Below are 19,507 nucleotides of genomic sequence, written 5' to 3' on the forward strand. Positions count from 1 at the left end.
CGCGGCTTGGGTTAGCGATCACGTTCTATTGCAGCAGCAGCGGACAGCGACGACTGCCCATTTCAAGGCATCCCATTGGCGTATGGTTGGGTGCTCCACATCGCGCATAGCACGTAGGCCGACCGTCAACGACGATCGGTTCATCGACAAGCACCGTTAGTTAGTTAGTTACCAAAGCTCGTGCGAAGCACTTGCAATCGTTTAATTGTCGCTTGTCGCCTTTCGCTCGTCGAATTATCGACCACGAAAATCTAATCGCATTTATTGCTTAGCTGAGAAAGTGGATTATTGATTAGAAGTGCGCGCGATAAGCAAAGATACATACAAGATACAAGAAACAGTAACACACTTGACTGTTGCTCCGTGTTCCATGTTCAGTCTGCGTTCAATTGTCGTCGGCATCGAGTGCTAAAGCAATGGCCCCCAAAACTAAAATTCCCAACAGTTCGCAAATTGAGGAATTGCGTCAAAAGTTCAACAAAAAATATGCCGCGTCGCAGCTGACAGGTGTGTACAGGTTGCCCTTGGGGCAAGGGGCAATGGGCAAGGTTGTAGCCAGTAAACCAGTATGACAAATAAGTGCTGTATCCATAAGCTTTATCGTATTTACAAAATAAATAAAGTAAATATATGCCACAACAACAAACGGGCAACCTATTCACAGTCATCAATGATAATCGAAAAGTTGCTAAGGTAAATTTAATATATTATATGTATTAATAAATAATACATTTATTTCGGAACACATATGAATTTTATACATACATAATATCTGTGTTGGTATTTAATCTTTAGGGCGCCAAAGATACGGTTTATTTTTGATTTGATTGGTATTCAACATAAATATATATTAACAACTGATTACAGCTTGTTCTTCGATGTTAGCCAATTGTAAACAACTAGAAAAATAGTTGATAAAACCTCATCTATATATACAACGGTTCTACATTAATAGTTTTCAATTGAAATAATAATAATTATATTATATTAGAGCCGTTTCATCCCATTGACATTGATCGCATACGCAATGATCATTTGTGGCTGCAACGCTTTCTGGAGCAATACGATCTGGATGTGGAGACGTCTCTTACCAAACTCTGGGAAACGTGCCAGTGGCGTCTGTCATATGGTACCAATGATCTAACCGAGGCAGATCTCAACCAGGAGTACTTGAGAGAGGGTTGCATCTATGTGCACAGCCAGGATGTGGATGGGAAGCCGCTGCTCATCTTTCGTGTCAAGCTGCATAGCAAAACCAAGAATCTGGATGAGCTCATTCGCATCGTCGTCTATTGGATTGAGCGGCAGCAGCGCGAAAACCATTTGACCCAACTGACTCTGGTCTTTGACATGGCTGGCACTGGGCTGGCCACTATGGATGTGGACTTTGTGCGACGTGTTGTGGAGACCTTTAAGCTCTATTATCCCAATTCGCTCAACTATATCCTGGTATTCGAGCTCGCCTGGATACTCAATGGTAAGCTCATGGACAGCAAAGCTTTTAAGCGGAGCTTTTGCTGATTGTTCGCACTTTCTAGCTGCCTTTCGGGTCATCAAAGCTCTGCTGCCCCCGAAAGCCGTTGAGATTTTAAAAATGATATCGAAAAAGGACGTCACTCAGTATGTGCCCCCAGATAAATGTCCTGTCATGTGGGGTGGCCATGACGATTACGAGTTTCAATTTGTGCCAGAGTCCAAAAGTGTGCCTCCCAAATCGATGGCAGCCAATGCCGGTGACGATGACCAGCCCCATCATCATCAGGATATGGACTTGGATAAAAAGGTGAGTGAAAGCCGTTACACACACACACATTGTGTATTTGGGGTGTGTGTTGAGGTGAGCTCTTTTAGCCGGAAGTCTGCTCAATTAATTGTTTTTCCTGACGCAGGCAACATTTGCCTCTCCTTTAATTGATTTACATTAGAAGCGTATGTGTATTGATTTAGGGTGCCGCAAGTTGCTCGACAAGTTGCGTGTCCTTCGCACGGAGGATAATAGAGCCATTGGCAAACACAGTTACGGCTATTTATAGCGCTACCCATTTGACATATTGCGCAAAGAAAAATAAAATTTGGCTTTCCTTTGTCAGAATTCTGAATGGTCAGTGAAGCGTTGCGAGGCGTTGACCTGTAAACACAAAAAGCAGAAAAACAAAAACAAAAAAAAATTAGAACACTTATGGCATACATTAAAACGAATTCCCAGAGGCAGATGGGTCGACGTCATTGTCTGAGTAACTGAATTATACATTCGCTCTTTTTATTCACTCGAGTTTCTCTCGCCCGCATTTTATTTACCTACATCATTAAATTAACTTGAGTTCAATTTATTCATTCTGATTGCAATTGAGTTAACAGCTAACAGCTGTTGATCGCAGTGCAAGAGCTTTTGGCTGTGCCAGCGAGCTTTTCGGTTTTGTGTTGTGTTGTTGCTTTTGCCGTGCTTTCAGTTGTGGTTCCACATTTGTCTCGGAAACGTCGCCATTAGAAATATCAATGCATTTGCTAAACATCCGATATTAAAAAGTTGTGTTGTGGCATTGTGCGTACTTAACAAGTCGCTAGTAATATACTTGTGAACAACTAAAAAGAAAGCAAAAGAAACCAGCAGACATGCCCAGGGTAGGTGACGTTTAGCTATATATATATGTATATTTATATAAATATACATACATATGTATGTGTGTGTGTGCGTGCGTGATGATCATGGGTGTGCCGCAAATGCTAAACAAAGCATAACAAAGAAACCGAAAATGTATAAAAAGTAAAATTCATTCTAATTGATATGCAAGACAAGCCGTCTCGAATTTAACCTTGCCAGCTACATGCAACACTTCAGGCTCTACGCTTATAATCAGATTCAGTTTTAATTTGATGCTTTGTTTTAAAACCGTTTGGATTTTTCTTATTGAGCAGATGCTGCTGAGGCCACTGTATTGCTGGCTGCTATGTCACGCTGACGTTATCGATATATTCTTATCAAGTTGGCTGCACAAAATTCAAACGAAAAATGCTTGAATGCAATTTTCCACTGCATTGTTATAAAAAGCCAAAGAAACTACAAAGCACCGTTGTTTCCTAAATTTATTTTAATCAACAAAACCTTTTTTCCAAACAACGGTGTCCATTAAAAATGGCATTGCTGAGACATTTTAGCCAAACAACATATTTAAATAATTATCTGAAGCATAAAATAAGCTATTTATGCATTCCAGTTGTATCAACTGTTTCTTAAAGGACTTTTAGCATAGCGAAAATATGAGAAGTAAAATGGAAACATCGAAAACATTTCTCCAGCAGCCAGTTTTAATGTATCGATAACAGTTGCTTAACATAACATTCCATTTAGCATTAGATTAACAATTTACTTAACAGCAATAACAATAACTAAAGTTCTATTAACGTAGTCAAAGTGTCGACCATTATAACTAAGGTGCGCTATTAATGATAATTCTAAACAACTTAATAATGTATAATAGTGTAGTTGATACTAGCTGCTAGGCGTGTATGTATTGTTTCAAAGTAAATCAGTGCAATTGGCAAAAAACCGCACGGCCTCCAGCTGTGTGCTCAAGTGCTGCTGAAAGTGTGAGAAAGACACTTGCGGCGAAAGTGCCGAGCTCAGCATGAATCGATTCACATTTAATCTTGGCATGAGCAATAGAAGGGCTGACTCCCCCTACCTCCTCCCATCCCCTAGCCCGTTTTAACAGCTCGAACTAAAATACAAACTATCTTTCATTTGTGTGTATCTCGCTTTTTGTCAGGTTCATTTCGCCAAGAGCGTTACACAGACGCCACGCAATCCGAGCGATTCCGATATGGGTAAGTCTAAGTCATAATATAACAAAAATAAATATATATTTATATAGACTTTCCACCTAGCATCATATCAAACATTGCTTTAAAAATCAGTCTAATTGAACACACTGAAATTTTATTGAGAATTTGTTGTTTGGTTCGAGTAAAGAAATTTTTACAAAAAATTGTATAGTTTATTAATCATATATATATATATAATATTTCGTCTGCTGCATAGGTATGTTGCAATTGGAGCCCAACGAGTATGTCAACATTTGCCCACAGAGTGGCGAGGCAAAGCTGAAGCTCACAAACATTTCCAAAGAAGCGGTCGCCTATAAGGTAAGAACCCATTCAGTTTCACTAACTAATTCTATCCAGAACTGATTAAATTGCCCATTTCAGATCCAAACCACATCACCGGATAAATTCCGAGTACGTCCGCGCTGCGGTGTTGTGCTAGCCAATGATATCGCCGAGGTGAGCATCTGGCTAAAACCGGATCATCAGCTCAGCACCGATACGAAAGACAAATTTCTAGTCATGGCAGTGATTGCGCCCTCTATCGATAGCAGCGCCACGGAAATAACTGAATTGTGGCGGCAAAAGGACACCACGGATCCAGATGTGGAAAATCATCGTCTCGTCTGTCGTCTGGATGAAAAGAAAAAGGGCGACGATCAGTTAGGACGAGCGAGCGAAAAGGTGTGTGAATGAAATGAAACCAATCCATACTGATGATAATTTCATTTCCTTTCCTTTGTTTTTTATTAGGAACAGGGCCTTAAGGAACGTGCCGATCAAATTGAAGCTAAGCTAAACTTCACCACAAATTTACAATACGCAACATTAGCATTATTAGTGCTACTGTTTGCCGGCTTCTGCTTTCTGATGTACAATCAGATGCAGGGCTTGGGCGGCGGTAGCTGTGAGCATAAGGCGAGCTCGAAGGCATTTTCGTGTCCCAAGAACAAATAATGTTTACTGTCTCAATGCAATTTGACCATGCAAGACGAAGCCACTGCCAGCGATCAAAACCAACACAGCAACAACAATAAAAATAAAAACGACGACAGCAACAACAACAACAACTGCATTTGTGAACTAAGCCTTGGGCTGGAGTACACTGATGATGATATTGATTGCTTGGAAGCGTTACTCCTCGCCCACCTACAATTGTCGCTGCGTACCAGTGGCCAAGATGTTGGCGTCCAAATGGTTGGCGGCGGGGTCGCCAATGGCGGTCATCTGCTTGGTCTTATTGCATTCGCACGTAAAATTGCACGTGTGCTCCTCTCGCTCTCGTTGCTTTGCGGCATTCTACTACTAAGCGTCTATCTGGGCAGTCACAGTAATGATGGCGCCGATGTCAATCCATATTCAATCACAAGCACAAACGATGACGGGTCTCTCGTTATGACCAGCATCATCATCAGCAACTCTGCGCCAATCGCAGCATTCTCACAGAACAATCCTCATCCAGCAGAATCAAATCCAATCTAGTTGACGAATATACGTATTTATATATATACACTTTACATATATATATTTATCTGTGTAAATATGTATGCAGTTATTATTTAGATGAGCAAACATAAAAATCTTGTTTGTATTGAAATTTGAGTAAATCAGTAGTAACGCCCCTCCCCTCTCTCTGCACACAACATCCAAAAGCCTTTTGCATTTATGTGAAGCAAAATTTGTATAACTTTTGTTAGCCGCCGCTTGAATAGAATAATTGATATATATATATATATATTTACTAACTTCATGTATGATAAAAGTATGTGTAAATTATTAACGACGATTATTGATAATGAATTAAAAGTTGATTAGTTTGTAAATAAATGTTTTAGTTTCGTTTTTAGTTATTGTTTTCACATTTACAATAGCCTTGTGGGCCATTCTGCGAATTCATTTTAAATTTATTACAATTAGATATATTAAACAAAATCAATTAAATCAACTTTTTAAACAGTTGGCGAAGCGTAGCTGCGCATAATATTCCGGTGCGGCTAAAAACAAATATTGAAACGTCCATTGATGTTCCATGAAAATAATTAATTCTTCTTGCCACGTCCTCGCTTGGCTGCCATCTTCTTGGCCGGCTTAGTGGCACCACTCGGCGTTGGATTATTTTGGTCATCGTTGTCATTGTCCGCGGCGACTGTGTCCTCATTTTGCGTCTCAGCTTTATCGTCGGCGGCGGCGGCACCAACTGCAGCAGCAGCAGCTGGTTTCGCTTCAGTCTTCTTGGTGGCTGGTACATTCTCCTTTTGTGCCTCCTGGACTGCGGCTTCTACCAGAAAAACACTATGCTGTCCCCCGCCATCGGCGAGCAGCATTCGTTTGTTTTGCGTATTCTTGCTGACCACTTCGACCGGCTCCATTTCATCGTCACCATCGCCAACGCCCAGCTGTAGATTGGTGCCCATGCCCCAGGAATACAGTTTACCATCGTTGGTAATCGTAAAGGAGACAGTTTCGCCACAGCCAACAAATGCTGCCTTCCCGTTAAGCTGTTTAATTGCCGTTGGCTCGGACACAACATCCTTGACATCGCCCAATCCCAAGCGACCATAGTTGTGACGGCCAACTGCAAGGCAGCGCATAGCATTGTCCAGGATAAGGGTGTGATGCTGACCACCAGCGATCTGCTTGACATCCTTCAAATTCGTCTTTATCGGGGTGAGGACGCGTTCTATATCCTTGACGTGGGCCAGCTGCTTGTAGTTGTTCAGGCCCACGGCCCAAATAATGCCAGTCTGCGATTCGCGCACAAAAGTGCAATAGTTTGTGGCCCAAATCGCTTCAAATGGCTTGGTGCGCTTAATGATTAGCTCGTCGGGCCGCAATAAATCTTGTTTGCCGCGACGACCTATTAAATAATGAAAACTGCATTTAATCTGCTTCGTCCGCATGTGATATTTAATGACTTACCTTCACCATTAACCGATCGCTCACTGATCCGTCCCAATTGGCCCTGCTCGGCACAGCCTACGGTGAACGCTTTTCCCGCCGTTGTCAATATAACCAAATGATCGGCACCCGACGCAATGCTGCAACAGACGCTGCCCTCCAGCAGATTGATGGGTGTGCGCTTATTACCATCGATTGTCAGTCCCATGTTGCCATGCGAGTCACGGAACGAGCCCCATGCAAAGACACGACCATCCTCCAGCAAGCAAGCCGAATGTGAATCACCCGCCGAAATGGCGAGCGCTTTGCCAGGCAACTCGATTATTGCCGGCCGCGATTCGCTGCCCTTCTCTTTGGTGTCGCGACCCAAGGCGCCCTCATCGTTGCAGCCAAATGAATAAATATCGCCACTATTGGTCAAGACCAAAGAATGCATGCCGCCGGCACAAACATCCACAGCCCTTGGTATACCCTCAACCAGAGCCAGACGCTTGCGTTCGAGCACATCTTCGCCGAGTCCCAGCTGTCCAGTGTCGCCAGCGCCGCACACCAAAACATCGCCAATTATTTGCCGACGATGCGGCAATTCTAGATTGAATACGGTTCGCGCCCTTTTTGCTCGTGTTGGCTGCAGCGCCTTGTCCGCGGCGGCATCGTTGTTGGTGTTGGCCAGTGCTTTGCGTCGTGGCATCTTTCTTTTCACAAATTTATTTCAGCAAAAACTAGAATTAAATACAACGAACACAAACCAATATGTACATAAATAAATGTATACAACCGATAGACATTATGTTGTATGTAAGGTTAGGATTTGGCATTTCACATACCCCCCGGGGGCAATGATGATGCGTGTGCGATGCGTTCTTACTCACAATAGAAGTTGAAAGAGCGGCAGCTTGGCTTGACTTATGGCTGGGGTGGTGTGTGTGGCTGCTACAATGGTTTTAAGACGAGTGAAAAACCAAATAGCTGCAATTTTCGGTGGTTGTGCATATGTGCAGACAATTCGCAACTAATCCAGCATGAAAAGCGCGGGAATGCGCTTAACGCAGTTTGTAGCAGCTGGCTTAAATAAATAAAGCGTTGCATTCACCAGCTATCGACATCATCGATAACTATTTTAGTCGGATGATATATCGATGTTATACAATTTATTGGGCGGCATTGATGACATGTTTCTTATTATTTTGCATTTAAATCCGAGCCATTGTTTTTCTTGAAATATTCATAAACGAAACGTGTAATTATCGCGTTCATATTACGAACTGTTGGCCAATGTAAATTCTCAAAATTATCATCTTCGTGGAGCCACAATTCGGGATAAGTGTGAGGCACCACATGCATCACTGGCACACCTATCGAAATTTAAATGTGAGCCAGCTTGCCGCCACTTAAGCAGTAGTTTACAATGAATACAAACCCGATTCAAGGAACGAATTGTGATCGTCATCGATATCGCTGTCATGATCCTTCAGCTTGTAAAACAGCTGGTGGCACTCGCTCAGTAGACCCAATTGGCGCAACTCCAGCTCGATTTCGGCCATCCGCTCGTGCATGCCGAATGTTTGCTCATATCTGCTCATGTATATGTGATTGGGGGCGCCAATCAAATTGAGTGAGATGAGCAATGTCTGCGACACAAATAAAGAATGCACTGAACGAGTATTGAATAAATACAGACTTACGATCTGTTTTAATGGTATGGTTTCCGATTCCACAAAGCCGCTGGATCCAAAGAGTGGATATGTCATATCCGTAATACCATTCACAGAGTCGTGACCATCAAAGAAAACCAGCTAAATTTACAATATAAGTTTAGTGAAATCTAATAAATTACTTTTTACCAGCTACTCACCAACAAACCGATATCTTTTCGCTGCGAAAACTCTCTTGAGAAAAAATATTTCAATCTTTTGGCCATATTCAGCAGAATGGCGCAGGAGACGGCTCCATCGGTAGCCGCCACATACTCTTCGGCTACTTCCAAGTACTTGGAGTCGTAGTGGCAACTGAGCATTAGAAAATGCGTTGCATTCGGATTCATGATTCCCAGCACATTGGTGATCGGAATCGGGTCTGTGAATTCATTTTGAACGGCATTGAAACCAAGATGATGAAGTTCGTCGACAAGGAAGTTGCACACATCCGTATGGCCAATTGAGCCGAGCCAACGTGGAACTAATAATCTTAAAAGTGTGTCATTAAAATGCGCCTCATCGTTGGAAATCATCCGCGTCGATGCACTGCCTGGAGTCCAGCCACCACCAGTCAACCAAAAGTCGACAATTAGAAAAATAAGACACAATCCCAATGCAAACCAAACGAAGTGCAACATTAGAAGATGCTTATTCAGCGACGCAAAATTAAAAATAAAGAGTAAAAACTATTAACGTAAAAGTTTTCGGGCCACATTAAGTGTCTCGGATGAATTGGTTACACAACTAAACAATAATAATCAACCATGAATTATACATTTTTGCTCCAATACAAAGGAGCCTTAAAATCACAAACACAACATTTATAGTTGTTACTCTTTTATTGACATACATTTATAGTTATAGTTATCGTATTTGTTATAGCTGTAGTAGTTGAGCCAGTTTTCGCTGGAACTTATAAGATCGTCTATTCAAAAAATATGCACAATTGTCCAATAAACAAATTTAATAACACCTAAACCTATAAGCTGCTTCATCGTTTTTCTAAGTCGAGAATAGGATACAAAAAAATGACTGGGGAATGTGGTAACTCAAAAAGCAATTATAATTTTTTTAAAAAATATCCGGCACACCGAACTGGGAATACCCTTGTAGATAATTCAATTATTATTTCAAACTTTTGTTCTTATGGCAACGGATTTGGGGGTTTAGTTTAGTTTAGATACGGAATCAGAAATGTATATCAAATTACGTTAATGCAACTTTCGGCAAAGGCAAAGGCAAACGGACAAATCGATTATGGTAAGATAAGTCTGATTTACATATGTACAAAATTATATGAACTACAAGGGCATTTAAATGCAATCCAATGCCAAAAGCTAACTGACTTGTTGATTAATTTACATATGCGTATAGAGCAAGAATGAAGTGGAATGCTGAATGCTTCAGAATTTACAACATTTACAAGAGGGTCAAACAGTCGATCCTGATCACAATTGTCCGGCTGTTCCCCAGGATAAACATAAATTAAATCAAATTCGTGCATGAAACTAAACATGTCCAAACTTCATCGCTGCATGTCGCGTCGCTTGAGCACATCGAAAATGACATCCGAAGCGTTCTCTTTGCTTGTGTTACCATTGGACAATTCGTCCTCCGAGTCGGTCTGTTCTAGTAGCGGCACAGTGAGCGTGGCATGCGAGCCAGTTGAATTGCCAGCATTGGTCTTGTTATTGAAGTCATACTCGGTGTCCATGTCCTCGCCACCGCCCTCCATTTGCGTTGCCAACTGTTGCTTGCTCATCTTCTCCATGCTCGAGTATTTGTGCACCAAGTGGAAGCCAATGCCGACCAGGCACACTGCCAGCCCGACCACATTGATAGATGAGAGCTGGTCGCCTTTGAGTTCCACCGCTAGCGCCACCTGGCAAATGTCTTTAAAAATGCCCGCTATGGACAGCGTTAAGCTGGACGTCTTGCACAACACCATAAATTCGCTGACCTCCATTAAGAAGGCAATATATGCGCCCAGTGTAATGCGGGCTATAACCCAAGCGATATGATCGATGGGGAAACTATTCAGACTTCCCATCAATGTGTACAGTTTGGAACCTTAAGGGAAAAAAGGGGGATTATTGCTGTATAAATATATAGAACATAAATGATCCGCAACTGCTCACCTTCATTGAAATACACTAGTGGTAGGAGGGCTGTAATCATCCAGGGCTGCATGTGATAGATCATATCAATGGGATTGTCGAGACCCAGCTTGTATTTCTGCATAATCAACTGGGCAAAACTCCAGCGCAATCCGCTGCATAGCGAGGCAAACAGTATAAAGATGAATCCGAGCGATTTAAACTGTGTCGACTTGTATGTGAACATGAACAGCCCCAATACAATCAAACCCACAATAAGAACCAGTGACCAGCTCTGCAAATTATTAACTCAATTATTTATGGCATGGAGTGTTTGATTAGCACTTACCTTTCGCTCCAGTCCCAGAATGAAGGCGAATAGTAGTATAAAGACAATGGTCGATGATTTTGTCATTGTGTACAATGAAATGGGCACCAAGGCGAGGCCCCAATTGGAGAAACCGATATCAATGCCGCTGCTAATGCCAGCTGGCGCCAATTTACGCAATGCCACCCTCCACTCAAGCTGGACGCGAGCCTTGCCCCAGCGCATCCTAAAGATGTTCCGCACGAGGGCAGCAAGCATAAACTTCCAGACCAGATGATAGACGACAATCGACAGTGGATACCTGTAATCCCGAATGATGTCCGTCTGATAGAAAGTGAGCGCAATGGACAGCACCAGATAGATTAGCACAATGACCAGTGAACACATGGCCATTTGCTTAAATCTTGCATCCGCTTGCCTCGTCATACCCACGTGTGGCGGCTGCTGTTGCTGCTGCTGTGTGGATGCAGAGTCCGTTGGGTATTTGAAGTTCGCTTGCGACGACGACTGGCGATGCTCTTGACTGGCGGTGCTAGTGGCATTTTGGTGCGACAAGTGTTGGCTCAGCTCTAACTCGTCAATGTTGCTATCGCCATCATTCCCGCTGCCAACGTCGCCGTTGCTGAGACGCTGATATTTTGGTGCAACCATTATCTGCAACTCACACTCAACATATACGCCCGGTGTATGGGGGGGCACCGGAAATAATTATGGGAATGTAAATGCTACATGTACACGACCCGGCCGTTTGTAGAATATTTTATCTACGACTTTGGTGGTGTTTGTTGTCGTCGTACCATATGCCATAAGCTCTCCCCCAATTTGAGTATTGCGCTGTTTGTTGTTGTTGCGGCTTTTGCTCTTTGTGTTATTTGGTTATCTGCACACAAACGCAGAGAGGCAGACTAATGGATTGCTTTGGCTTTTGCCTGAGTCAGCAGCAAGCGAGCGTGGCTGATTTTACTTTTTCATTATGGCCTGTTGGCCACTCTTTTTGCTGACAACTGTTTATACAGTATTTGTTGTTTCGTTGTGACCAAGTTGACGTTTTGGGCCAGTACTGGAAAGTGCCACATCTTGTTTGCGATATATTGAAATCGATATATCCGCAACTGTCTTGACTCATAAATAAATAATTGTTTGCGTTTTTTATGGCATTTATTTGAAACGTTTTATTTACATTACAAGCGCAATAAGAAGCATAAAGCCCTAACGTCTGTGCATTAATGGATGTATTCCTCTTATGAATCGAGAGCCGTAAATTGTGCACGTGCGCTTGAATAAATGCATCTGAATTAGTTTTTTTTGCACTTAAAATTGTATCGCCATCCTTCTAGTTCCAAATATACATATTACTGCTACGCGGTTTTCAAATGTTGCAGAGCAATGGGCGCTGTTTAATTTACGAAGTATTGAATTTAATCAAAAAGATATTAATTTACATAAGCATCGCACGTTTTCTTTACTTACCCAGGCGAATGGCCAGGCAAAGGGCTCCAAACATGAAGAAATTCATTCGCACCTCGGACGCAACTCGCTTCTGCTCCTCCGCTGGATCTGGCTGTGATTGTTGAAGACGAAACATTCTTGCAAGTTTTATTTATTTCCTAAATTCACAGAGCGTTCGCTTGTTTCTAGCAAAATTCTGTTCAGGGCTCCTCAACGATCAAAATTGTGTGCAAACTATCGCATAGGGATGAACAATTATGTCGCAAACCGGTGACCGGTGAACATAAGATTTACTATCGATTTCGTGCAAATTAAACGGAAATTTAAATTAACCAACCAAATCCAATAAGAATTCATTAAATATTTTTCTTTCATACTTTTGTATTTTTTGTATGTCTTGTGGCATTTGTTTTTCTTTTGCAAATATATATATGTTTATATATATTTATGTTTTTAACTAAATACACAATTACATACACATTTACATATAAATACAGCTACTGCACATACATACATATACGCATGTATGTAAATATATACATATACATATAAGTATATAGATTTTGTGTATAATTATACAATATTATCGAGTCGTTTTTTTTTTGTTTTTAAATATATATATATATATTTTTTTTTTGTTTTTAAGCATTTTGCTTTGTCTCTGTATTTTTTGTTTGCCTACTTAGTTTCTCCTGGATTCTTCTCGGTTCTTTGTTCATTTTATGTCTAAATTCTTTGCTGCTGTTTTACATTCAAATTGTACACACAACTATTTAAATTAGGCGCTTAAGTGCTAATCTCACTACAACTCCTACTCTCATTTAAAATATACATATACAATTGTTGCGGGTGGAGCGGGGAATGCCGGAACAGGAACAGGAATCTGAGCACAATCTGATTACAAAATGGGACAGGTATTTATTTTGATTCAAATGCAAAATGAGTGTAAAAAATTAGATTCTATACAAAAAGTACCAACAAAAACTATTTACGAAATTGAACAATCTTTTAATAATGCACTCGACTTGCATCTTTCAAGGTAAACAATCTCAATTACTCAGTTCACCATATTATAAATATATAATTGTCAAAAATTCAATACCTATAGTCTTCCACATTGCTTTCATCGGTTTTCCTTTATTCGTTTTTTTAGCCTATACAAAACAGCAGTGAAAAAAAGCAATGCAAAGCATCCTGTTTTTGCTGCATATGAAAATATGGAATCCGGCAAATGTTGTTTGTTTTTCATTCGGTTTTTTCTCTCATTTTCTTTTTGTTGTTCGCAAAACGTTCTTTAAGCGTTATTTAGAATATTTAGCTTGTTGCACTTATACATTTAGTTGCTACAATTGTTTTTTGTTGGTTTTTCTTATATTTTCGTTTTTGTTTGTATTCACTTGTTAACACTACACATTTATCAACATTTATTATTTATGTATATGCATTTATGTACTAATTCTGTGTTTTTCTTTTCTTTAATGTTTTATTTGTTCGTCGTTTTCTTACCGAGACGTTTATTGAAATTATCTTCTCGTATACATTTTTTTAATATTTTTAGCGCACTGAAATTGTTTATTAAAAAGTCTTTAGGAACTTTATGCAAAAATTGACAATTCTCGCTGCGCTTGTTCAAAATTCACTGTAGAGTATCTTAAACACAAAAAATGTGAAGAGTATTCAGTCGGCTGTGTGGTGGGGGGAGAACTTAAAGTGTGTTTAGATAACCAACAAAAAACATACAAAATAAAGTAGGCAGAATTTATATTTTTAGAAAATAGTATTTTCGTATTTGTTGTTCTCCGTCTGTCACTTTATACATACAAAATTGGAGTTGGGCTTTGTACAGAACTTGTTGCTCGCTATCGCACAATATTATATGATTAATATTAGCATTAGTAATAGTTTGTGTGTGTGTGTGTATTTGTTTGTTTGTTTGTTTACTCCATTAACTAGCATAAAAAACGAAACGGCTATCAGCAGAATGGTTTTTTTGTTTTTATAATTGCTTTTTTTCAAATTGCGCCAATTTGTAGAATAAAACTATAACGACTAAAATTATATATTTAAAATTAACAAAACTCACTTTTATGGGCGCCAAAAGGTGCCCGCCAAAATATACAAACTAAGGATCAACTAAAGCCTATAGTATAGTTTATATCTGTAGACTACGTTATTAGGTTACTTCTGCTGCCATTTAAGGTAATTAAAATTTCGTTTAGATGTGTGTGTATAATGGGTGTTAAAAAAGGGGGCTTAAAACACAATTTAAATAATTAGGCTAGGTATTTAAAAAACAAATTTAATTTGTTTACTTTAGATACAAATCGAATTGCTTTCGAAATGGCGGCATTTACAATGATCTACAATTACAACTGTAAAAAGGGTGATTTTTTTATATTTTTAAAAATGTTATTAAAAAATGTTTTAAAAAAACAATGGGCAGCGTTGACTATGTCAAGTGTCTCAGCGAATGCAGCAGAATTCTCGCACTAAACAATTTACAACAATCTCTAAAACTTTAAATGCTAAAGAACAATTTGAAATTGAAAAATCAGTTTTCTTTTCATATAGTATTATATATAACAAATCTTTAAAAACATTTCTAGTGTTTCGTATTTTGTTTTGTTTTGTTTTTTTCTCTGCACTTTGTGAAGCATATTTATACTTTCAACTTAAACGAAATGACTTTTTGCTTAATCAATGATTTTTTTGTTTTTTAGTACTTAGGAGTTTTGCGCTATCAGTAATTACAGTAATTTAGTTATTATGTGAATAGGTAGAAGATTAAGGGGGAGCTTGTTGTAAACCTATTGCCTCATATATGTGTGTTTCTGGCTATTGACGACTCTGTGTGTGTATATATGTATGTGTGTGTGTGTATATATATATCTGATCTTTCGACTTATTAGACCTTGGAGCGCTAGATGCTGTTGGTGACGTTTTTCTTGCCTCTTTTCTTAGCTATTTTTTGAAGCGTCTTGATATACAATCCATGCTTTTTTTTGGGGGGGTTTGAAAACAGATTTCAAATTCGCTAAATTTCATTGCTTTTGAGAAAAATACTTTTTAATTACAATTGCATAAGAATTATGACTTACATTGTATAACTTTAACTCTCTCTCTCTTTCAGTGTGCTATGTGAAATATTGCGAATTGGAAATGAGCCGACAACCGTAAGAAAGCCTGATAATTCATCTTGGTAAGTTCTTAGTCACTTTTAAACCTTAACAACAACAATGTTTCGCTACTACTAAACAACTAACAACAACATAAGCGTATACACCAACAACAACAACAACAGCAGCAACAACGACAGCAGCAAACAGGCAGCAACAACATCGCAGCAACGATTCAAGTTTTATGGCAGCGTCGCCGTTGCCGTAGCTGCTCTTGCTGATGCTGCTGCTGGTGGTACTGCTCCAGCGTCACACACGCAATATCATTCTCCAGATCATTCTTCTTGAGCATTAGCTCGAGGAGCAGCCTATCGACTCATCCATCGCGTTGACCGCCCGTCACTGAGCCGCTGATGACATTCGTTGGCGATTCCACCTTGATGACGCCGAGATGCTGCAGCTCCTCGCTCCTTGGATGTTGTATGCGTCCTACAACAACACCGCCCATGGTCACAAAATTGCCATCGGCTGTCACAGCGCCCAATTGCATAGCGCTGGACAAATCACCCAATGCGGCTACATTGAAATGATGATGCGGTGAGCTGCCATTGCCAAGAGAGGGCTGCAGATGCGATTGCTGTTGCTGCTGCTGTTGTTGTTGATGCTGGGCGACTGTCGTTGTGGATGGAAGTGTTGTAATAGTAACTCCACGCTGATGTTCGATGTGGTGTTGTTGCTGTTGTTGTTGTTGTTGTTGCTGCTGTTGATGCGTTGGCGTTGACGACTGTTGATGATGCTGCTGCTGCTGGTGTTGATGATGGAGATGCTGATGTTGCGCCAACGCCATGCGTCCTAGTCACCCCTCGTCCTCCTCCGTTTTGATCTTGACAGGAACGTAGACCTTGTCCATGACATGGATCTTTATGTGATTGTTGAGCGTGCTCGATTGCCGGAATTGTTTCTTGCATATGACGCATTCGAACGGCTTTTCACCTGCAAAGGAGGCTAGGATTAGCTGCGAACACAAGTGTTACAAAAATAATATACGCTCACCCGTATGAATCTTGACATGATTGGCCAATGTGCTCAGCTGACGGAAATGCTTGGGACAGTAGTTGCAATTGTACGGCTTTTCGCCAGTATGAATTTTCAAATGATTCGTCAGCGTTGACGATTGACGGAACGTCTTATCACACACGTTGCATTTGTAGGGCTTCTCGCCGGTATGGATCTTCACATGATTGGTCAGTGTGCTCAGCTGACGAAATCGCCTGTCGCACACAGTGCAATGGAACGGCTTTTCCTGGTCCCGTCCGCCGCCACCGCCGCCGCTGCCACCACTCGAACCGTTGCCCTCGCCCGAATGCTCATTGCCCGAATGCCCATTGCTGACGTAGTGCGGTTCGCCCGCAAGCGTTGTCGGACTATGTGTGGCATTTGCAACCAGGTGTGCCAGCGTATGCGATGATGATGCCGATGGAGGCGCTGCCGCCGGCTGCTGTTGATCCGCGGCGGCGGCTTGCGCTGCCGCGGCCTGCGCAGCTGCCATTGCGGCCGCCTGTGCGGCACTGTGTGCCTCCGCTGAAATTCCGCTCAAATGCATATTAAAGGGTAAGGCGATTTCTGTCGGCGCGGGCGGCTGTTGTTGTTGTTGATTGTGTTGCTGCTGTTGTTGTTGCTGCTGCTGCTGTTGCTGCTGCTGTTGTTGTTGCTGCTGCTGCTGCTGTTGTTGCTGCTGTTGTTGTTGTTGTTGCTGCTGCTGTTGTTGTTGCTGATGCTGTTGTTGCTGGAGCTGGGCATGGGCCACAGCTGCCACATGGCTGGCATGACTCGCCTGTGTAACAGTATCATTGTTGTTGTTGGCGCTAGTTGTTTGCGGCTGCGCGGCAACGATGACAATGTCACAATTGCTCATTGCCGCGGCGGCCTGATGTGCGTGCGGCAGGCTCTTGATATGCATCATAAGCTGCCTCGAACTTTGCCACAACTAGGACTGGACGTGATTTGAACTGGGCGGGTATTGGTTGCTGATAATTTTTTTTTTGTGTGGAGGGGGGGCGTTGTGGAGAGGAGGCGAGGCGAGGCGGGTTTGGGTCGGGTGCGTAGCTCTTAAGCGCGGGAGCGTACGTCAATAACAAGATACTTCGTGACAAGTTTTTTGGCGCGCTGCTCACAAATGCCACGACATGCTGGCTGGCCTGGTTGTGGTTTCTGCTGCTGCTGCGGCTCTGCTCTTGTTGTTGTATTGGTTAGTGCCTGCACGAGAGTGTGAGAGAGAGAGCGCGCGTGAGATTAGAGATGAGTAATATTGTGGCCAGTGACAGTTCACTTAACAGTGACTTGTCGTACTTTCTTGTTCGATTTCACTTAGTTTTTACCATTTTTTTCTACTTAAAAAAAATATGATAAAACAAATAATAAATTATTGTAAATAATGATCAATAAACAAATAGAATACATATGTATATATACAATAGCATTTAATACATGCTGATGGAACTTATTTAGAAATATATTATCATCTTATTCCTTCCTTTGTTATGACTTTAGTGACTTAAGTAGCAACATTTTGCACCAGCTAACTCCCTTAGCTGTGCCTGTGCTGTTCCCCGTCACAGTGACTGTTCATTTTGTGATATTGCGCAACACTGATGAGAGCGCGGGAGAGCGAGTGAATAGTTTGGCGGCATCTTTACATGTTCACTTTTTATTTATATATTGGTTTTTTTCTTCTGGTATGCAAAAATATTTGAGGAATTCCCAAACTAACTGCGAAATGTTAAGAAATTATAATACCATTTAAATTATTCATTTTAGGTTCATTTTGCTGTCTGCTTTTGTTATGGCAAAAGTTCTGCGCGTCTTCCCTCTCCCTCCCTCTCTCACACTCTCTGTCGCACTGTGGCGCGCTCGCGTTAACGAGTGTTTAGCATAAATTATAAAAGTGATGGCGATTATGCATTTGAAAACGCGCCCAATGCATGTAATTTGAATTTTTGGCTCTGGTTTTTACGTGCGCCGACAGGTTCCACGTTCCAATTGCTGCTGCTGCTGTTGTCGCCGTTTCCCCCACTCACACACACACACACATACACAGATAGCACTCATACACACAATCGCACTCACCACATACACTCACACACACACACACACTCACACGCATTGTGGAGCGAACTGACAGCGTGTTACTTTCTCGCGAATTACATGTGTTTTTCTATCATTGTTTTTATTTGTTTTCATATTTGGTTGCGAAAGTTTAGTATAGCCTTTGCTGCTCCTTACTGCCCTGGGGCGTCCTTTTTGGCGGCGCCTTTGTAGAACAGGATTTGTGTGTGTTCCTTTTTTTTGTGAAGTGCACACTTCAAAGTAGTTTTTCCACATTTGATCTTGTTGTTCGCGCTTCTCACCTTGTCGCTGCGTCCCCCTCCTTTCACCCACAAGCGACAACCACTTTCAGTCGTCGTCGACGTCTTCACAACGCGCCACTCGGACACACACACACAAGCACACAGGCATACACATACATACGTACGCGCGCACACACACGCATATACGCATACAATCACACATATCTACATAAGCACTCACATTATAACAGCAGCAGCAGCAGCAGCAAAAACCAAAAGAAAAAAACTCTTTTGAGGTTATGGGCCAACTGAAATTTTCACTATTTTTCACATGTTTAATAACACTAATAGTCACTGGTTGGATGAGCGCTTTTTTATTTTCGGGGCATGTACACTCTGTGTGTGTGCGCTGGGCGCGCTCACTCTTTGACCTACCTTTCCATTTTGTGCTGTCGCTGGCCTTTTTCGTTTTCTGATTGGATTTTTCGCGGGCCAGGCAAGTGTGCACCTAGCACGGTTTTCGGTATGAATTTAGTTAAAACTATGCTTTAAAGCATTATTTGTTGTTGTGTGTTCATTTATAAAAACGTAGAAAAATAGTAAAAATTGTTTTTTTTATGCTTTTACTGTTTGCGTACCAAATAGACGCGAATGAACTGGTACAAAAGATCAATTGAACTGGTGCAAACTAGAGAAGGCAAAATTGTATACCTGCGACATGTCACAGGTGCGCACCTACCTAAGATTGTGACCA

At 41.3% G+C, this 19,507-nt stretch overlaps 7 protein-coding genes across 11 annotated transcripts; 2 read left to right on the forward strand and 5 right to left on the reverse strand.

Moving 5' to 3' along the window:
• Positions 1-95: 95 nt before the first annotated feature.
• On the forward strand, positions 96-5,645 carry LOC6558783 (motile sperm domain-containing protein 2). Of its 3 annotated transcripts, none has more exons than XM_032742308.2 (7): positions 96-507; positions 992-1,477; positions 1,539-1,783; positions 3,768-3,825; positions 4,040-4,143; positions 4,207-4,506; positions 4,576-4,886. In XM_032742308.2, the coding sequence occupies exons 1-7, from the start codon at positions 417-419 to the stop codon at positions 4,777-4,779; spliced, it is 1,488 nt and encodes a 495-aa protein (XP_032598199.2). In that variant the 5' UTR covers positions 96-416; the 3' UTR covers positions 4,780-4,886. The 3 variants fall into 3 exon arrangements, with proteins under 3 accessions (XP_032598199.2, XP_043071478.1, XP_043071479.1); XM_043215543.1 differs by having other exon boundaries at positions 194-507; positions 4,582-4,886; XM_043215544.1 differs by lacking the exons at positions 96-507; positions 992-1,477; positions 1,539-1,783 and adding an exon at positions 2,451-2,622 and having other exon boundaries at positions 4,576-5,645.
• LOC122322613 lies at positions 4,796-5,339 on the forward strand. Of its 2 annotated transcripts, none has more exons than XM_043215545.1 (2): positions 4,796-4,843; positions 4,874-5,339. In XM_043215545.1, the coding sequence occupies exons 1-2, from the start codon at positions 4,807-4,809 to the stop codon at positions 5,302-5,304; spliced, it is 468 nt and encodes a 155-aa protein (XP_043071480.1). In that variant the 5' UTR covers positions 4,796-4,806; the 3' UTR covers positions 5,305-5,339. The 2 variants fall into 2 exon arrangements, with proteins under 2 accessions (XP_043071480.1, XP_043071481.1); XM_043215546.1 differs by having other exon boundaries at positions 4,807-4,846; positions 4,877-5,339.
• LOC6558798 (regulator of chromosome condensation) lies at positions 5,540-7,809 on the reverse strand. Its single transcript, XM_001985076.3, has 3 exons — positions 7,593-7,809; positions 6,742-7,442; positions 5,540-6,679 (listed from the first exon to the last, which is right to left on the reverse strand). The coding sequence occupies exons 2-3, from the start codon at positions 7,409-7,411 to the stop codon at positions 5,862-5,864; spliced, it is 1,488 nt and encodes a 495-aa protein (XP_001985112.1). The 5' UTR covers positions 7,412-7,442; positions 7,593-7,809; the 3' UTR covers positions 5,540-5,861.
• LOC6558804 (glutaminyl-peptide cyclotransferase) lies at positions 7,809-9,057 on the reverse strand. Its single transcript, XM_001985075.2, has 4 exons — positions 8,576-9,057; positions 8,406-8,516; positions 8,141-8,351; positions 7,809-8,075 (listed from the first exon to the last, which is right to left on the reverse strand). The coding sequence occupies exons 1-4, from the start codon at positions 9,053-9,055 to the stop codon at positions 7,903-7,905; spliced, it is 975 nt and encodes a 324-aa protein (XP_001985111.2). The 5' UTR covers positions 9,056-9,057; the 3' UTR covers positions 7,809-7,902.
• A 180-nt stretch (positions 9,058-9,237) lies between these two features.
• Positions 9,238-11,863, reverse strand: LOC6558810 (solute carrier family 35 member C2). The gene is made up of 3 exons (XM_001985074.3): positions 10,863-11,863; positions 10,556-10,808; positions 9,238-10,487 (listed from the first exon to the last, which is right to left on the reverse strand). The coding sequence occupies exons 1-3, from the start codon at positions 11,490-11,492 to the stop codon at positions 9,943-9,945; spliced, it is 1,428 nt and encodes a 475-aa protein (XP_001985110.1). The 5' UTR covers positions 11,493-11,863; the 3' UTR covers positions 9,238-9,942.
• Positions 11,864-11,980: 117 nt separating this feature from the next.
• On the reverse strand, positions 11,981-12,487 carry LOC6558813. The gene is made up of 2 exons (XM_001985073.3): positions 12,312-12,487; positions 11,981-12,234 (listed from the first exon to the last, which is right to left on the reverse strand). The coding sequence occupies exons 1-2, from the start codon at positions 12,424-12,426 to the stop codon at positions 12,200-12,202; spliced, it is 150 nt and encodes a 49-aa protein (XP_001985109.1). The 5' UTR covers positions 12,427-12,487; the 3' UTR covers positions 11,981-12,199.
• A 3,003-nt stretch (positions 12,488-15,490) lies between these two features.
• On the reverse strand, positions 15,491-19,406 carry LOC6558819 (adult enhancer factor 1). Of its 2 annotated transcripts, none has more exons than XM_001985071.2 (3): positions 19,189-19,406; positions 16,460-17,662; positions 15,491-16,399 (listed from the first exon to the last, which is right to left on the reverse strand). In XM_001985071.2, the coding sequence occupies exons 2-3, from the start codon at positions 17,367-17,369 to the stop codon at positions 16,263-16,265; spliced, it is 1,047 nt and encodes a 348-aa protein (XP_001985107.2). In that variant the 5' UTR covers positions 17,370-17,662; positions 19,189-19,406; the 3' UTR covers positions 15,491-16,262. The 2 variants fall into 2 exon arrangements, with proteins under 2 accessions (XP_001985107.2, XP_043071390.1); XM_043215455.1 differs by having other exon boundaries at positions 15,895-16,391; positions 19,189-19,341.
• Between the last annotated feature and the right edge of the window lie 101 nt (positions 19,407-19,507).

This window comes from Drosophila grimshawi, unplaced genomic scaffold, assembly GCF_018153295.1.
Source record: "Drosophila grimshawi isolate 15287-2541.00 unplaced genomic scaffold, ASM1815329v1 contig_44, whole genome shotgun sequence".
Lineage (NCBI taxonomy): Eukaryota > Metazoa > Arthropoda > Insecta > Diptera > Drosophilidae > Drosophila > Drosophila grimshawi.

Excerpts from the sequence above, each read along its gene's own strand:
- LOC6558783 (XM_032742308.2), top strand. The coding sequence starts at position 417 with ATGGCCCCCAAAACTAAAATTCCCAACAGTTCGCAAATTGAGGAATTG. Across the intron at positions 1,784-3,767 it reads ATATGGACTTGGATAAAAAG|GTTCATTTCGCCAAGAGCGT; the intron begins GTGAGTGAAAGC and ends GCTTTTTGTCAG. Across the intron at positions 3,826-4,039 it reads TCCGAGCGATTCCGATATGG|GTATGTTGCAATTGGAGCCC; the intron begins GTAAGTCTAAGT and ends TCTGCTGCATAG.
- LOC122322613 (XM_043215545.1), top strand. The coding sequence starts at position 4,807 with ATGCAAGACGAAGCCACTGCCAGCGATCAAAACCAAC. Across the intron at positions 4,844-4,873 it reads TGCCAGCGATCAAAACCAAC|ACAGCAACAACAACAACAAC; the intron begins ACAGCAACAACA and ends ATAAAAACGACG.
- LOC6558798 (XM_001985076.3), bottom strand. The coding sequence starts at position 7,411 with ATGCCACGACGCAAAGCACTGGCCAACACCAACAACGATGCCGCCGCG. Across the intron at positions 6,680-6,741 it reads GCGATCGGTTAATGGTGAAG|GTCGTCGCGGCAAACAAGAT; the intron begins GTAAGTCATTAA and ends ATTATTTAATAG.
- LOC6558804 (XM_001985075.2), bottom strand. The coding sequence starts at position 9,055 with ATGTTGCACTTCGTTTGGTTTGCATTGGGATTGTGTCTTATTTTTCTA. Across the intron at positions 8,517-8,575 it reads GAAAAGATATCGGTTTGTTG|CTGGTTTTCTTTGATGGTCA; the intron begins GTGAGTAGCTGG and ends TTGTAAATTTAG. Across the intron at positions 8,352-8,405 it reads CCATACCATTAAAACAGATC|ACATTGCTCATCTCACTCAA; the intron begins GTAAGTCTGTAT and ends TTTGTGTCGCAG.
- LOC6558810 (XM_001985074.3), bottom strand. The coding sequence starts at position 11,492 with ATGGTTGCACCAAAATATCAGCGTCTCAGCAACGGCGACGTTGGCAGC. Across the intron at positions 10,809-10,862 it reads TTCTGGGACTGGAGCGAAAG|AGCTGGTCACTGGTTCTTAT; the intron begins GTAAGTGCTAAT and ends AATAATTTGCAG. Across the intron at positions 10,488-10,555 it reads ACTAGTGTATTTCAATGAAG|GTTCCAAACTGTACACATTG; the intron begins GTGAGCAGTTGC and ends TTTTCCCTTAAG.
- LOC6558813 (XM_001985073.3), bottom strand. The coding sequence starts at position 12,426 with ATGTTTCGTCTTCAACAATCACAGCCAGATCCAGCGGAGGAGCAGAAG. Across the intron at positions 12,235-12,311 it reads TTGCCTGGCCATTCGCCTGG|CGCCCATTGCTCTGCAACAT; the intron begins GTAAGTAAAGAA and ends TAAATTAAACAG.
- LOC6558819 (XM_043215455.1), bottom strand. The coding sequence starts at position 17,369 with ATGATGCATATCAAGAGCCTGCCGCACGCACATCAGGCCGCCGCGGCA. Across the intron at positions 16,392-16,459 it reads TCATGTCAAGATTCATACGG|CCGTTCGAATGCGTCATATG; the intron begins GTGAGCGTATAT and ends GCAGGTGAAAAG.